Raw genomic sequence first — 18,205 nt, 5'->3', positions numbered from 1 at the left:
TTATCTAAGTAGGAGACTGCTAGAGTAACTGGTTTCCTGAAGACACAGGAGACTGAAAGGCGGGAACACAATATGTGGTAGATCCAATAACAAAAACAAAAAACAATCAGAATTTAATATGATGAATTAAATGGCGGCTGAGAACACTTTGATCACTGCAGGAAGGCTTTGCACATGCAATTACTTAACCTTCCCCTGTTGACGTCTGCTTTTTCTCTGAGACATGGCGCTGTAGCCTTCCTGCGTCTGAGGTTGCCGGCGCGCCTTGCGCTGCTCTTGGCGGGAAAGGTGACCTCGACCGGGGGGTCAAAGACCACTGTCGTGCTTCCGCGGGCAACCGTTGAAGGAAAGCGCATGCGCATCGGGCAAAGCGCGTGCCGGAAAGTGCAGCTCCTCTCGTCTCCGGTGCGCGCCTCTCAGATGTTATGTAATATATTTGTGGGTTTGTTGGTTTTGTTGGACTTTTTAATCTCTTTTTCGGACCTTTTTTCTGTAGCTTACGCCTACTTTTAAGTTCTTAGGGTCTTAATGGCAAATGTTTGGGGAAAAATGTATACCTACTTATTTTTCACTAGCGATTCTTCAGATAGGGTTAACACTGGAGGCTAGTATAGGCTTTATCAGGATAAATTTAATCGTTTACAGACTCTTCTATGAAGTTTGACTCTTTGGAGAACTCTTCTAGTTGAATTGTATGATTAAAGTGAAATTGGTACCAAAAAAAATTGAAACTTACGTCAGCGTACCAAGATTATAATTAAGAAATTAGAATCGGTCACAAAAATCTAGAATATTTTCTGTTGCCCATTTATGGCTGTTCCATAGAGTATATAGTATTTATATCCAGAGCCATGCTAAAGTTCAGTCAAGGAAAGTTACCTGACTCGGATATTTTGAAACTTCAATTTTTTTTAAAAAATAAAACTATTTAAAAGTATTTGCTAGGGGCACTTTTTCATTACCTAAAATCTACCTGTGCAATGTTGTCAATGCTGGATGGAGAAAAATGGGAAGATTGTGCCGTCTTAAAAAGTTCTTCTGAAGAGTTTCTTTCTTTCTTTTTTTTTTAAGATGACCGGTAAGGGGATCTCAACCCTTGACTTGGTGTTGTCAGCACCACGCTCACCCAGTGAGCTAACCGGCCATCCCTATATAGGATCTGAACCCGGGGCCTTGGTGTTATCAGCACCACACTCTCCCGAGTGAGCCACGGGCCGGCCCTTGAGGAGTTTCTTAATAACCCATTTATGTGAGATTTGCTGGTCAAATGGCTTAAAATTAGGACCGTACTCAAAATAGTTATACAGCAATGTGGACCTCTACGTTTTTGAAGATTCCATTTTAAGTGAAGAAATCTTAAAATTAGTCACATAAAATTCTTTCCAACTTTGTACATAGTAAGCTAGAATGTTAGAGATAAAAATGACATCTGACGTTAAAGCTTTTATCTGTTATCACAAGGTTGAATTAAAGAAAATACTTTAGTAGAAGACGATGGCCACTGCACAGTTGCAGCGGACTTCCATGGTATGATTTCTTATATTTTTGTATATTTTAAGTTAGCTGATTTTAGTGTTTCTTGAAGTCTCAACTACTTCGTTTTTATAATTGAAAGTTAAACTCAGCTGTTTGAGAGTTTAATCATACCAGGAAACTCCCATGTTTTAAGAAATGAAGATATTTGCTAAATTATTTGGAATTAATGGAGGATTATACTGGATGTTTGATCCATTGCATTAAATTGCTGTCTCAAATTTAATTTACATTAGGTATTAGTTAATTCTGTTTTGTTGCTTTGATGAAATTATTGTTCATAGTGATCTACCTGTAGAAAGTGAATGTTGGTGACCCAGAGACAAAGACAAAATTATCATCTTTGCATAGGATCTTGCATTGCAGTTAATCTGTATTAAACCTAGTCAGTAATTAAAGAGAAAAGTCCATGTTATCAATCCATGTAATGTGCCTTTACAGACAGTTATCTGCAAGGAGAGTCTTTCTTAAGCACTTGTTGCACATTACCTTTAGGCATTTACCTTAGAAACACCCTCACATCTTTGAAGCTATCCTGACTCCCTGGGGATTACTAACCACTATGGGGAGGAATTCTTCAGAAGAGTACCAGGCTTATGCAAAATTGGATCTACTTTAAGTCCAGGGAAACTATTTTTAATAACTCTAAATTGTTTTAATTTCCCTTGAATTTTAGAGTGCATTGGTATTTCCCAATAAGATATCAACTGAGCAGCAGTCTTTGGTGTTAGTGAAGAGGCTTCTAGCAGTTTCAGTATCCTGCATCACATATTTGAGAGGAATATTTCCAGAATGTGCTTATGGAACAAGATATCTAGATGGTAATATAATATTTAAAACTTTCTTCTATAAAGTTATTTTTGTTTAGGCTTGCTCTGTAGGGATGGCTGATTAGCTCACTTAGGAGAGTGGGGTGCTGGTAACACCAAGGTCATGGGTTTGGATCCCCTTACCAGCCAGCCGCAAAAAATAAATAAATATTTTGCCTTGCTCTAAAACTGTAATTTTTGACTTAGAAATTTTCTTTTTTAACAGCAGCTTTATTAATACAATTCACATATCTGACAATTCACTCACTTAAAAGTACACAATTCAGTGATTTTTAATATATTCACAGAGTTGTGCAACCATCACCACAGTCGATTTTAGAACGTTTTCATCACCCCAAAAAGACACCCCATACCCATTCTCTATCCACTTCCCCCAAACCTTGCCAGTCGCAGGAAACCGCAAATCTACTTTCTGTCTCTGTGGCTTTACCTGTTCTGTGGACATATCATAGAAATGAATCACACAATATGTGGTCCTTTGTGACTGGCTTTTTTCACTTACCATAGTGTTTTCAAGGTTCTTCCATGTTGTAGCATGAATTAGTACTTCATTCCTTTTCATTGCTGAATAATGTTTCAATGTTTGGCTGTATCGTACTTTATCCATTCATCAGTTGATGAACATTAGGTTGTTTCCTCTTTTTAACTACCATGAGTAATGCCACGTTCATGTACAGGTTTTGGTTGGACATCTCGTATTTTAAAAAGTATATTCAATACCTTTGAAAGCATTTAATTATAAAAGTTTTCCTCAGTTTCTCAAGTATTATTTCACCTGATCTTATGCTTATAATGACAAAGTATATCGATAAAAACACTGTTATGTTATGTTCTTGTGCTATTTCAGGGAAGTAAAAATAATACCGCCAGTTTATACTATTTTTTTTTCCCTAGAATATATGTATAATATTGTGCACCAACTATACTGGGCAATTTGGTTAGCACTATGTTATGTATGATATGTTGTTAACTCATAGGTATTATCCCTGTTTTTCAAATAAGGAACCTGAGGCTGAGAGATGCTCTCAGTCCTTTCCACTTTGTTACATATTGCTTCTTTGCAGCGTTTTTGTATTTGATAGCCAGTTAACATCTTTTACAATATCCCAAGTATTTTACTGGGATAAGGTTCCATAGCAAATATTCTAAGACTCTTGGATAATGATGGCATTGAAAGCATTATATCTAATTTTATTTATTCTTTTTTTTTTTTTTTTTTTGTCGTTTTTTCGTGACGGGCACTCAGCCAGTGAGTGCACCGGTCAGTCCTATATAGGATCCGAACCCGCGGCGGGAGCGTCGCCGCGCTGCCAGCGCAGCACTCTACCAAGTGCGCCACGGGCTCGGCCTAATTTTATTTATTCTATAATTTTTGAGAATGAAAATTTTTTCTACCTGTCAACTTGCATTCTAATCATTATGATAGCATTTTATAATAATGATAAAAAGACTATTATATAAACTTTTCTCCTTTAATTCCTTTAATAATAACAATCATCTGGAAGTTCATTGCCATTATTAATATACCTGTAATAGACAGGTGAAGAAAATATCCTTCATTTAAAATTTCTAATTGTTTACTGTTCTTAAGTAACTCTGTATTTATTTTATCATATTTGTGTTTAGATCTTTGTGTCAAAATTCTGAGAGAAGATAAAAATTGTCCAGGATCTACACAGTTAGTAAAATGGTAAGTAAAAGAATACCTGAAGATAGAAAACTTTTTTTTTCTTAAATCACATTTTTTTGTACCTCGAATACCTTTCAGTGTTTAACCAAATCTAAGTGATTTACCCTTTACTACTAGATACCATTTTTGTAAGTCATTGAATTTTTGTGTTAAATTGTCCTTTACGGCCAACCCGTGGCGCACTCGGGAGAGTGCGGCGCTGGGAGCGCAGCAGTGCTCCCGCTGCGGGTTCGGATCCTATATAAGGATGGCCGGTGCGCTCACTGGCTGAGCGCGGTGCGGCCGGTCACAAAAATGACAAAAAAAAAAAAAAAAAAATTGTCCTTTATTTCATGCTCCATATGAGCAGGCTTCATTTTCCTATTATTGGTCCCCACAAATAATTGTCAGATATTTTATATTTTTTTCTTTCATCTACTATCATCATTTTATATTTCTGCCACATTGTTCTTTTATGTTTTGCTTTAAGCTAGTTAATAAGAAGAGAGCTTTAATAAGAAATTTTTGTGTTATATAGTAATGAGGTAATATGGAGATTTATAAAGAACTATTTTCTGGAAATGCATTTAGTCTAAAAAAGAATTCTTGATTTTTTTTTAGGATGCTAGGATGTTATGATGCTTTACAGAAAAAATATGTAAGTCTTTCAATATTTCTTTATTCTTTTTTTCTATAGTTTATATTCTACAAATCTAACAACAATTACCACATGGTAAAACATTGATTTAAATTAACTTAGACATAGGCCAGTATGAATTACTTAAAACTCTGAATGAACATTTGAATATTTTAAAGACTAATCTTTTCCTCATTTAAAGCTAATGAAATTAATACTCAATAAAATTTTCAAGTTAGTTTTGGTTAATTAACACTCATTTGTGTTAATAACTCATATTAACTTACAAAAAATTAATGAATTAAAAAGTCCTTTAAAATACTTCATTCATAGGGCCGGCCTGTGGCTCACTTCGGAGAGCATGGTGCTGACACCAAATCAAGGGTTAAGATCCCCCTACCGGTCATCTTTTAAAAAGAAAAAATACTTTATTAGTTTTACATGCCTTCTATAATCTTTCTTATACTAATAATCTAATAAATTATTTCTTAATTAGGGTTCAAAATTAAATTTTTATCTATGTTAAATTGTCACAAATTTTGAATTAGTGAAATTTTAATTAAAATGGTTTTATGATAGACTACAAGCCTTTTTTTTCCATTCTCAGCATAATTTTATGTATAAAGTTCAGCTCTAGGCAAAATTGTAAAGAAGGTGAATTTTTATCCATGGCCTAACATTCCTCATTAAGGCATAGAAAATATTGAGTGCCTGCAATGTGCTAGGCACATTTTCTAGGTAGGAGCTGGGTAAGCTATCAGTGGTCAACAAAACAAAGAGGGTTCCTTCTATAGTCGGAAACAGCCAATAAACAAGTAAATCAGATACTTTCCGATAGCATTAACTTTCATTAAAATTTTTAGGAAAAGTATTTGGTAAATGGAGAGATGGGGTAAATTTAGATGGTATGGTCAGAGGAACTTCTCTGAGGAAGTGGCATTTAAGCTGATACCTGAATGAGAAGAAACCAGCCAGGTACTGATTTTGGGAAAGAATATTCCTGGCAGAGCAGCAAATATAAAGAGTTGGAGGGGAATTTGGAGAGTTCCAAGAATAAAAGGAAAGCCAATGTGACCAGAATGCAATTTTGCGGTACTGGAAAATGGTTTGAGATGAGTGTGGGGAGATTGACAGAGCCAGATCATTCAGTGCTGTGTAGGTAAGGAGTTCGGGTTCTATTCTGGGTGCGAAGAAGAGCCATTTGAAGGTTTTAAGTAGAAATGTAATATCATTTGATTTACATTTAAAAATTTAAAAAATCAGGGGCTGACCCATGGCTCACTTGGGAGAGTGTGGTGCTGATAACACCAAGGCCACGGGTTCAGATCCCTATATACGGATGGCCGGTTAACTCACTTGGCAGAGCATGGTGCTGACAACACCAAGTCAAGGGTTAAGATCCCCTTACCGGTCATCTTTAAAAAAAATAAATAAAAATAAATAAAAATTTTAAAAATCACTCTGCCTGCTATCAAAGAATAAGACTGAGAGTAAGGAGAATAGCACTTAGGCCATTACTGTAGTACTATTGAGAAATAATGCTGGCTTAGACCAGGATAGCAGGGGAGGAGATTCAGGATAGATTTGGTGGTAGAACTGACTGGATTTGTTGATGGATGGATTAGTTGTAGAGTATGAGGAAAAGATCAGAATCAAAATGATTCTTAGATTTGTGGCAGATCACTCGCTTGAGTGATTTCCTGTAATTTTCTGTTTCTATGGTCTCCTAAGCCTCCTCCCTTTATTAAATGCATGGGACCCCAAACTCTCTACTTTTTCTCTTTTCAAAATCAGTTCTCATATTGGTAAGATTTAATGTGTTACTTCACAATATATATTTTCCTCCTAACCTGTAGTAATGTCCTGTTTGCTTAAGGCAATAAAATAAAGTGATGACTGGGGCTGGCCTGTGGCTCACTTGGGAGAGTGTGGTGCTGATAACACCAAGGCCACAGGTTCAGATCCCAAATAGGGATGGCCGGTTAGCTCACTGGGTGAGCGTGGTGCTGACAGCACCAAGTCAAGGGTTAAGATCTCCTTACCAGTCATCTTTTAAAAAATAAAAAAAATAAAAATAAAATGATGACATAAATTTCAGCCATGAGTAAGTCAAGTAGAGATAGATATTTTGGGGAAGGGAAACATATCTAAGACTTAAAGGCTTGAAAGAAGTTCTGTCTTCTGCAATGATTATTTGTTATTAGGATTACATGTTGAAATAGGACAAAGAATTCCATCGTGAAAAAAGAAGACAATTAAGATTTTTGTTCTTTGATATTTTAAAGAAGACAATTAAGATTTTTTTCCTTGTATTTCAGCTAAGGATGGTTGTTCTAGCTGTAAGTATTTTTAAATTATACGTTCTTTTTTTAAAGACTCAAATTTGGCCTTGCTTAATTGAATTATATTAAAACAATTATGATACTTTATTCAAACAGCTGATCTATTCAATGGGAAAAAAGTTAATAAACTAATATTTTGGGAGGTCATTTTGTTTTGCTGAGTTCACTTATTAGTTTAGTCTAAACATCCAATTTAATTCTTCTTGAATACTTAGTCTTAGATAACTCAATTGTAAATTATTTTTAAATAGGTATACACCAATCCAGAAGACCCTCAGGTAAGTGTGCTTGAATTAGTAAAGAAACATAATGCCTCTAATACCTAAAAATAACATAAAACTATAGTATAATATCTTATGCTTTTAATTGTGCTTTAATCAGTGCACTTTCATATTTTTTTTCACGTTTGAACTTCATAAAACTCTTCTGAGGTAAGGCAGGGCTTGAACTGTTGTCTTTAAACAGCTTAATACACTTATTACAAGAGAGATTATGTGGCTGATCTAGGCCACAAAGCTTACAAGCTGTTAGAAATAACCTAAATCTCCTGACTTCTGTTTTTTTTTTTTTTTTTTTTTTTTTTAACAATATTCTTTGTCTAGAATTATGAAAGGACTTGGAATTTGAAGAAAATAAACTCATCCTTTGAACATTCATCCCAATCCAGTCACATCCTCCTGTTCATCTGACAATTAAAGGGGAGAAGGGAGGACAAGAAATAAAAGGGAAAACCAGAAGACAGGAAATAATAGGGAAAGATCTATTGAGTGCTTTTTCTATATTAGGCTTTGTTCTTTGGGGCTTTATGTGCATTATGTAATTTACTCATCACAAACTTCATGAGGTTGGGGTTGGCCGGTTAGCTCAGTTGGTTAGAGTACAGCCTTATAATACCAAGGTCATGGGTTCAGATCCTTGGACTGGCCAGCTGCCCCAAAAAACAAACAAACAAAAAAACACAAAAAACCTCAAAACCTTCATGAGGTAACTACCATTATCATCCCTACTTTACAGATTAAGAAATCTAGGTACAGGTTTCTTGCCTAAGGTTACAGTGGCAGAACTGGCAGAACAAGTATTTGAATCTAGTAAAGCCAGTTCATAATCTTGGTGCTCAGTCATTACATTACAGCTGTTGCAATATAATGTTTCATTCAGTCATGGAGAAGCAGATTTAAACCAATTTTAAAAACATGGAGAGAGCTCTGATCTGTATCCCTATGTGAGCACTGAAATGTAAAAAAGTAATAAAAGTATTTGAGCTTCAGGAGGGCTGAGAATGTCTCTTTTTTCCCAATACCCGCACCTACAATTCATGCTTAATGTACAAGTATGTCCATGGTGACAAAGCAGATCATTTGGGCAAAGGCTATGAATTAGTTGATTGTTCAAAAAACTGATTGTTCTGAAAATGTTCATTTATTTTTATACGTTTACAGTTGGGCATTTTTTCTATAAGTAAATGAACAACCTTGCTGATGTACTAATAATATTTATTGAATGTTTACTGCGTGTCAGGAACTTTTTAAAGTACTCTGTTTAATTTATCCCATTTGGTAAATATTCACAACCACCAATGAAATAGATACTGTTTTCAACCTCTTTTTTTAGCTAGAGAAACAAACATAGAAGGCTTAAAATGGCTTGACTGTGGTTACAATATAGAAAAGATTTAAGCCCTGTGCTTAGACACTCAGCTGAGGAATGGTGACTTTTTTATCTGCAAGCTAAGGAGTTCCTTCCATCTAGTATACATAACATACATTGCAATGAGGGGGGAATAAATATCTCTCCAAAACTGAAGCTCCAAATCCAAGTCCATGGAAATAGACTATGAGGACTTGAAAGTTTCATTGGACCAATAGGGATTAACATGACAAAAAAAAGTACTGACTGAATGTTAAGAGTTGTACAAAAGCAGTATAAAGCTATCTGGCAGCCAGTACTGTATATAGATACATAACTGCAATATTTTCTATTTAAGACAATTTCAGAATGTTACCAATTTAAATTCAAGTACACCAATGATGGACCAATCATGGACTTCATAAGGTATTGTTCTATAGTTTTCTTTTTGTATTACAAGTTACCACTTATTCGTATTAATGCTCTGTAGTTAAACTTCAGGATTAATTTGAAACTTCAAACATCCCCAATTAACCATCAAAATGTAGCTGTGCAAAATGGAATGGTGGTTTGAAGTAGCTTCAAGCCAGGATTCTTTGGCTAATTATATAGTTTTTTAATTGTAGAAAGAGAACTGAGTGATTAGAAATATAATCAAAATCTATCATTTGTTTTCTTTAAACACCTTATATAAAATACATATTAATTCAATTTATGTAAATTATTAGTTAAACTTTTTATGATAATGACATTAAAACACATTTTATGGTAACTTTCAACTTAACAACTTAAAGCTATAATAGGAATAAGAAACTTAAATAGTTAGAATGTGAAGTTATGGCCACAGGTTTTATAAAAGAAATTAATATGTGATTCTCTTCCAGTAAAAACGAAAGCAATGAATCTAGCATGTCATCTGCTGACACCAGGAAAGCGAGTATTCTCCTCATTCGCAAGATTTATATTCTAATGCAAAATCTGGGACCTTTACCTAATGATGTTTGTTTGACTATGAAACTTTTTTACTATGATGAAGGTACTATTTGTAATACATACATGTTTCAGTTGTTTCTTACATGTTTTATTATTATTGAAACAATTGGTTTTCATTCCAAATGTTTTAGCACCTAAATTGTCATATATATTTTGAAATTATAAAATTTACATTTAATATCAATATTTGAAAAAGAAGGATTTGCAAAAATGGGATTTAAAATATACACTTTTCTAGTGATAGGAACATACCCATGTGAAGTATAACCTCACTTATAATTAAATGAAACAGTGAGATACCAGTTCTCACTTATCAGATTGGTAAACTTATAAACCCACTATTAGGAAGGGTGCGGGGAAGCAGCCGCTTTTATACATTCTTGAGGGAATGTATATAGGTGCAACATTTTTAGAGGACAGTTTGGCAGTATCAAAGTTTTAAATGTACATTCTCTTTAAACCAGAAATTCTATAGCTAGAAAAATATCTTGAGAACATACTTGCACAAATATGTAAAGTTATATATTTATAAGGATTTTCATTATAGCATTGGCTAAAATAGGAACAAACTGGAAAAAACTTGAGTGTTCTTAATTGGGGCTTGAATAAATAAATTATAGTGCATCTGTATAATATAGAGTACTGTGCAAGCTGTTAAAAAAATGTGCTAAGTTATCCGAGAGATATATATTTTTTTATGATTTAAAGAGATATTATTAAGTTAAAAACAACTAGGTAAAGAAAGGTATGATCTCATTTGTGTTTTTAGAGGTGGTATTATATATATATATTTCCTAAAACCTATATAAATATTAAATATTATATCTTTTATTACATACATAATGTCTTCGAGAACATAAAGCAACAACAGCAGCTAACATTTTTGAAATACTCATTATATGCTAGTGCTGTTCTGAAAATTTTACAACACTTTAATTCATTTTAATATCCAGAAATGACTCTGTGAAATAAGTACTATTATTTTCCCCATTTTACAGATGAGGAAACCAAATCAGGGATGATAAATAATTTGCTCAAGGTCATACAGCCAGTCAAGTGAAGAAAACAAAGGTTACCTCCAAGTAAAATAAAATGAGGACTTGGAAATAGTAAAAGGATGATTTTTACTTTTTATTTTATGCTCTTCTATACTATTTGAAATTTCTTGAATCTGCATGTATTTTTATAATAATAATAATAATATTTTCTTCAATTTCATGAACAGCACAGTTTATATTTACTTTTTTGCAGTTACACCCCCAGATTACCAGCCTCCTGGTTTTAAGGATGGTGATTGTGAAGGAGTAATATTTGAAGGAGAGCCTATGTACTTAAATGTGGGAGAAGTCCCAACACCTTTTCACACCTTCAAAGTAAAAGTGACCACTGAAAAAGAACGAATGGAAAATATTGATTCATCTATACTATCACCAAAACAATTTAAAACACCGCTTCAGAAAATCCTGATGGATAAAAATGATCTAGAAGATGAACAGGAGCGTTATATAAGTGTGAGTGTATTTAAAGAGTCATAGAGTACAATAGTAACAAACAATTGACTCAATTCTGAAGACTTCAATAGCTTTCATTAATGTTTATATAAATACAGTAGTATAATCATGGACTCAAGGTTGGAAGGGACCTTAAAGAAAGTCCTTCCCTGTGGTTTTAAAACTTTTACTTTGGTCCAAACAACATTATGCTCAGAGCTCAAAAGCACAACTTTTCTAATTGAAGCAGGGAGTGGTCCTGGAGGCCTAGCCACTCACCTCCCCTACTCTCATAGTGGACTCTGAGGAAACCCTTGGGACTCTAGGGCATAATTTGAAAACCATTGAACTAGTCCACTGCCACAACTAATGATGGAATCCTTTCTACAGCATTCCTACTAAGTGCTCATGTAGTCTGTGCTTGAATTTCTCCATGGCCTGGAAAGCAGCCTGGAAGTTCCTGGAAGGCAGGAAAAGTGTCTTACTTGTCTTTTTAATCCTCCTGTGCCTACCACTTACATTTGCAGTCAGTGCATTCTCAGTATTGGTTGAGTGACTGTATGAATAGAAGTATGAAAGAGCTTTTTTTGTTGTTGCCTCACTCCCAGCAAATATAAAAATGATCATATCTTTATCTTTAATCTTTCAGTGTTAACGTTAGGTCCCTTAACCTCACCTCTATTGTTTTCTATTTCTCATTTTATTCTAAATTATGACCATTGTACTTATGTACAGAAGCTCACTATTCTGAATTAGGCTCTGTGGCCACATCTTTACAAGTATAAAATTCAATCAATTTTCAGCCAATTCAGTCAAAGATGAAAACTTTTTCCTAAAACCTAAATCCCAGTCTTGCTTTATAAACAAATAAACAAATATGCTTGGGATTTTTATAGCATTCTTTAAAATATTTAAATCTCTTTCACATATGTCACAAAGGGAACAATAATTATAATGTAGACATTATCCCTGTTACTATTTCTGCCATACCATGACTGAGCTTATCCTTTCCTAATTCTCAGAAGAGGATTGGGGTGGATCGAGGGTGTATGTAACATTTGTACAGAAATTCCAGAGCTGTAGAAGTGGTAGGTTGAGGGCTGGCCTGTGGCTCACTTGGGAGTGTGTGATGCTGATGACACCAAGGGCACGGGTTCAGATCCCTATATAGGGATGGCTGGTTGGCTCACTTGGGAGAGCGTGGTGTTGACAATACCAAGTCAAGGGTTGGGATCCCCTTACTGGTCGTGTTTTGTAAAAAGAAAAAAAAAGAAACGAAAAAAGAAAAAAAAGAAGTGATAGCTTGTGTGAACATGTCTAATTTAGTGCCCTCAAACAATAGGAAGATCTAAGGATTCTTAGAATTGTCATGCATTTGTAGAGAAAGTTGTATATTTTTATCATTTGTCCTTAAAGCAACCCTGCAAAGTAAAGAAAAATAGTATTTTATACTTTGGATAAATAAGTTGCCTTACGATAATAATTCTAGAACTGTTTTTATTTCTAGCAAGCATAAGGTAGTTGTAGTTTTATATTATATTTAGCCTTCACATAAAACAAACTTATTCATAAATACTGCCACCCAATTGTTTTAATTTCTTTTTGAAATGTGTCCAATTTTTCTTCCTTACATAATTATGCAGGATGATTTTGACATTGAAACTAAAATGGAAGAGCAGAAGAAAAACCCTGGATCTTCTGAACTTGGAGGTAAGAAGTTAATGAAAATGTAGATTAACTCACGTACAGTTCAGTTTTATACTGTTTTAACTTTTCTGTTGTTTTTTTTACAGAACCAAGTTTAGTTTGTGAGGAAGATGAAATGATGAGGTCTAAAGAGAGTCTAGATCTTTCAATTTCTCATTCTCAGGTAGAAACCTGATAGTTCCATCTCTCTTTTGTTTTTTCAAAAGATAGTTGCTTATATGCTTACTTATTTCTCAGATTTTCTTGTTCTAGATCTTTTAGAATAAACCTAGGTATTTAGAGTTATTATTATTAACAAAATCTGGCAATTGTCTGTTGAAAAGTTTTGAGTATATTATTTTTGGATTTGTTTAGTAATAAACCTAAATACTATTTGTAGAATCTCAGAATTTCAGATCTAGATAGACTCTTATGCAATTATTTACTCCATGCTGCTTTGTATTTACAAATAGAGTAAATAATAGGTTTTTGTTGCCATGGAACAGAACGTTTAATTTTGTTTTCCATATACGGTAAAATTCTGACATAACAGACTTAGATAATATGAACTTGGAAGTAATGGGATTGAAGATTTATTGTCCACCTTTCTCTGCCCAGCCCCTTTCTCAAATGTGAGTGGACTAAAGTTCTTATCTTCTGGAAGGGTAGTGCCTTGTGATCATTTGGGACTTTCTCAGTTTAGTGAATGGTCGATTGTATACAATATCAGTTTCACTATCTTCACTTTTGTGCTTTTTGTGACAGTATGAACCAACTCAAAATTACTGGTTTTCATTAACTTAATGTAACAAGACCCTGAATTTTATGTTCAATTACATTATGAAAGGATTTTATTAGATTATATGGTTTTGTGTAATTATTTCCTTTTCTAGGTTGAGCAGTTAGTCAGTAAAACATCTGAACTTGATGTGTCTGAAAGCAAAACAAGAAGTGGAAAAATTTTTCAGAATAAAATGGTAAATATCTCTTTAGGTTTGTTTTCTATTGTCACCTTTAATTTTCGCCCAAATGTGAGTTTATTTTAATATTTAATTTATTGGGCCAATATTAATTAAGTACCTACTATGTGTCAGATACTTTACTAAGTGCTGGGGATATAACCTGAATAACGCATAGTTTCTGGTCTTAGTTAACAGTTTAGTAACTGGGGGAAAACAAGCAATGATATAGGGCCACTATAGAAGTCTGAATAGGCTACATAGAAACACAAAAGAGGGAATGGTTAATTTTACTGAAGGTACATTAGAGAGGGGAATCCAGGAAAGGCTTCGAGAAGAAGTGATACTATTATCCAGACTCCCAAGGAATTTCCTAGAATGCCCCAAATTTTCCATGTTCTATCTTGTAAATTGATTATTTTGTTAATAAGACATTACAAATTAATCTTTTTATATAGCTTATATAAAATAAATCTCATGTTCTTAAGAAAAAATATCAGTGCTTTGTTTTAGTTTTTGGTGTGAATTATTCTAAACAGAAATTCATATTTTATTTTAGACCTTTAAGTTACCTTCAATGGTTCAGGTGTGAAGAAAAAGCATTCTGTAAAATATGTAAAATGTTATATGCAAATTTAGGGAACAAATAGTTCACTCTATCAGTGGTGTGCTACGACATTTCTTCCCAAATCCTCATTCAGTGACACCATGTTGGTAGTTTGAAGTTGGACATCATAGGAGCATGGAAATCAGGAAATGTCTCAGGATTTGTTTCTATCATAGAGCTGATCATTAAGAATTCACCAGAACACCACTGATTATAGGGCCATTTTTAGGTGTCTTTTTTTCCCCCACATTCTTATTGGAAAGTCAGAACTGGCAGAAGGCAGCATTCAAACTGGTACGCTGGCCACAAAAAAGAAGGAAATTTTGCCATTTGCTGCAACATAGATGAACTTAGAGAAAACTGTTAAGTGAAATAAGCCAGGCATAGAAGGAGAAATACTGCATGACCTCACTCATCTGTGGGAGCTAAGAAATAAATAAATAAAATAAAGACAGAAAGAACAAACAAATGCAGTAATACTTTGAACATTCAGAAGGAAAGAACAGAACTGTGTTTATTAAAGGAAGGAAAGGGGAGGGAAAGAGGTTAGGGAGAAATAGATTAATGGACACAAAGAATGAGTACGTTTTATAATGACAAATTTGCCATCTATCCTGATGTGATCATCACATATTGTACACAAATACTGATAGTCAACTCTGTATGTCACAAATATATTTAATCAATTATGTTTCAATTAAAAAAAAACTAGTATGCTGATGAAAGTAAGAGATAAAGGAATATCAAGAATTAGTGCTTCTAGCAGCAAAATGTTCTATACATCCAGCTTCTATTTAGGATGAGTATCCTTTACTAGGATATAGGGAGAGAGGCAAGCATTAAAAACAATTATTAGACAGCTGGCCCATGGCTCACTTGGGAGAGTGTGGTGCTGATAACACCAAGGGCAAGGGTTCAGATCCCTATATAGGGATGGCCAGTTGGCTCACTTGGGAGAGCATGGTGCTGACAACACTAAATTAAGGATTAAGATCCCCTTACCAGTCATCTTAAAAAAAGAAAAAAAAAAACAATTATTAGGCAAAATTTCCTTCTAATGTAACATTAAGATGCTTTGGGAACATAAGTTCATTCCTTAAATAGTACATGTTTTTGAATATGAACTCTCAGCCAGAGTACTCCTGATTTTAAGAATCCTGACTGAATTATGGTTAGGAAAAGGCAAGAAATGAAAATTTCCAATGGTATATATACTAAAGAAGTTAACATTGGAAAGAGCACTTTAAGCATGAAAAAAGAAGTATGTCCTTTTAGGGAATAGAAATATGACAGCTAATAATTTGTTGTCTTCCAATATTCATTTTAATAACTGCATATACAGCATTATTCGCAATAGTCAAAAGGTGGGAAAAACCTAAATGTCCATCAACAGACAAATGGATAAATAAATGTGGTATGTCCATAAAATGTAATATTATTCAGCAATAAAAAGGAATGAAGTACCAGTACATGCCACAACTTGGATGAACCTTGAAAACATTATGCTAATTAAAAGATGCCAGTCACAAAAGTCCACATATTATATATAATTCCATTTATTTGAAAGTCAGAATTGGGAAAGCTGTTGAGACAGAAAGTCTTAGGGCTGGTGGGAGGATAGGGGGATAGGAGAGTGGTAGCAAAAGAGTATGGGGTTTCTTTTTGGGGTGATGGAAGTGTTCTAAAATTGACTGTGGTTATGTTTGCACAACTCTGTGAATATACTTAAAATCATTGAATTGTATACTTTTAAATGGGTGAATCGTATAGTTTCTGAATTATATCTCAATAAAGCTGTTTTTAAAGAACTGTATATAGTTGCATAAGGTTGAAAAATCAAGTGTTGGCTGTTCTTTGGGAAATAACCAATTAGTAATTATTCTGTCTTTTTGGAGGCAAATGGAAATCAACCAGTAAAATCTTCTAAAGAAAATCGGAAGAGAGGTCACCCTGAATCTGGGAAAACAGTAAGTCTTATGATAATGTATAGGCTGAATAAAATGGCAAGTATCAGAATATAATTACTATAAATTTTAAATGATAAGTTCGATAATATTCCTAGATATACCTCAGAGCTCTGATCTTGTTCAAATATATTTTGTTCATAAAAAGGAGGTGATTTGGGGGCTGGCCAGTTGGCTCGGTTCGTTAGAGTGCTGCCTTATAGCACCATGGTCAAGGGTTCAGATCGCAGGACTGGTCAGCCGCCAGAAAAAAAAAAAAAAAGAGGTGATTTTGAAATAAGATACATTATGTTGGTTTATTAATTTTTTCCATATTAATATCTACTGTCTCATTTTATGAATGACTCAAACTAATTAGAGGAATTTATAAAATAAATAAAAATGAGTTTCAGGAAAAATATGAGTAGAATGAGAAAATGACAATACAAGAATATTCAAGCCCTTCTGTTTATACAGAGCTAAAAATTGATCACAAATTTGATCTGAGCTTTCTAGAGACCAAAACTAAAGTAGAAATAAAATAAGTTATAAGATCCATGGGTTCCCTAAAAATGTGGCATCTCCTTGTAGTACCTCAGGTAAAAGAATACTTGATTTATAATTGTTTCATTATAAAACCTTATTTTACCAAGTCAGATCATATGTTTATAATTTCTGAGATACTCATATTTTCCAACTAGAATTTTTAGTATTGAGATTAAAATTAAACACCTAAAAACTTACAACTATTTATAAAACTCAAAAATATAGTTGGTTAATACCATTTTCAATTTATATAACTTGAAAAGGGAATGGAATAACCTGACATTTCATTAAGACATTAGGTTCTTTAATTTTTCAAATGTATTAAGTTTTGATTTTTTTCCCCTTCACAAAATTGTAATGCAATTTGTTATTCCTAGTGAATTTAACTTTTTCAAGCAAAATCAAAGTGCAGTAACTCAGGGAATCTTGTTAGGCATTTTCTAATTCATTCTTCCATTTATTCAAAAGTGTGCATTAGATATCTAACATCTATCAGGCACTACTAAGTACAAGGGGTACAAAATCAAGACGATTTAAATTCTACATGGAGCCAAGGTAGAATGTTTTTTCTATTTGTAGTTCATTTTTAAGTCTTTTTCCCTTCTCATCCCCCCAAAATATTTGTCTTATTTTGAGGATATAATGTTAAATCTATCTTCTAACTACTACAACAACCCTGATGAAGATCTTACATTTTGCCGACATATACTTTCAGTAGCCATCAGATGTAAATATGTCAATAATAAATTTTATCCTACTTTTAAGAACCCAGGTATCCTATTTTAGTAGGAAATAGGTATGCTAGGTGTAATTTTTTTAAAAAGGAAAGAAACCTCAGAAACATGAAAAACTATCTAAAATTAAAGCATTTATTTAAACTAGAATGTATCTGTTCTTAGTAGTTGTTTTCTTTTGACAGGTCCTCCATCACTTTGATTCTTCTAGTCAAGAGTCAATGCCAAAAAGGAGAAAGTTTAGTGAACCAAAAGAACATATATAAAAATCACTTTTTCTTCTGTACATTTGCAAAGTTCTTTTCAAAATTTAAACTAATGGACACTGTATTACTATTTTAAGGTGTGTTTATCCTGCCTCTGAAAATTTATATGTAGTTTTAAGCACTTCATACACTAAAATGAGGTTCTCAGCTGACTATCGTATTTGTGGTTCTTAATCTTATCTGAGGAGAATCCAAGAACTTTTGAATAACACCAAAAGTATAAATGTAATAATTGATTCTGTTCATTATCTACTCAGTATTGAAGTCTTCTATTGTGGTGAACACTTCCTTAAATGTATATTAACTTTTAAGGCTCTCTAAAGACATCTTTTTTGAAACAAATA

At 33.5% G+C, this 18,205-nt stretch overlaps 1 protein-coding gene across 2 annotated transcripts; it reads left to right on the top strand.

Moving 5' to 3' along the window:
- Positions 1 to 1,469: 1,469 nt before the first annotated feature.
- On the top strand, positions 1,470 to 17,861 carry HORMAD1 (HORMA domain containing 1). 2 transcript variants are annotated; one of them, XM_063106766.1, is made up of 14 exons: positions 1,470 to 1,527; positions 2,210 to 2,354; positions 3,990 to 4,053; positions 4,654 to 4,690; positions 6,988 to 7,008; positions 7,263 to 7,289; positions 8,996 to 9,063; positions 9,522 to 9,673; positions 10,882 to 11,141; positions 12,764 to 12,830; positions 12,914 to 12,990; positions 13,700 to 13,783; positions 16,268 to 16,339; positions 17,781 to 17,861. In XM_063106766.1, exons 1-14 carry the CDS (start codon positions 1,495 to 1,497, stop codon positions 17,859 to 17,861), a joined length of 1,188 nt encoding a protein of 395 aa, XP_062962836.1. In that variant the 5' UTR covers positions 1,470 to 1,494. The 2 variants fall into 2 exon arrangements, with proteins under 2 accessions (XP_062962836.1, XP_062962837.1); XM_063106767.1 differs by lacking the exon at positions 6,988 to 7,008.
- The last annotated feature ends 344 nt before the right edge of the window (positions 17,862 to 18,205 follow it).

The sequence above is a fragment of the Cynocephalus volans genome, chromosome 8, assembly GCF_027409185.1.
Source record: "Cynocephalus volans isolate mCynVol1 chromosome 8, mCynVol1.pri, whole genome shotgun sequence".
Taxonomy (NCBI): domain Eukaryota; kingdom Metazoa; phylum Chordata; class Mammalia; order Dermoptera; family Cynocephalidae; genus Cynocephalus; species Cynocephalus volans.
Note: the sequence above shows the minus strand (reverse complement) of the source record. Positions and strands in the feature narration are given on the sequence as shown.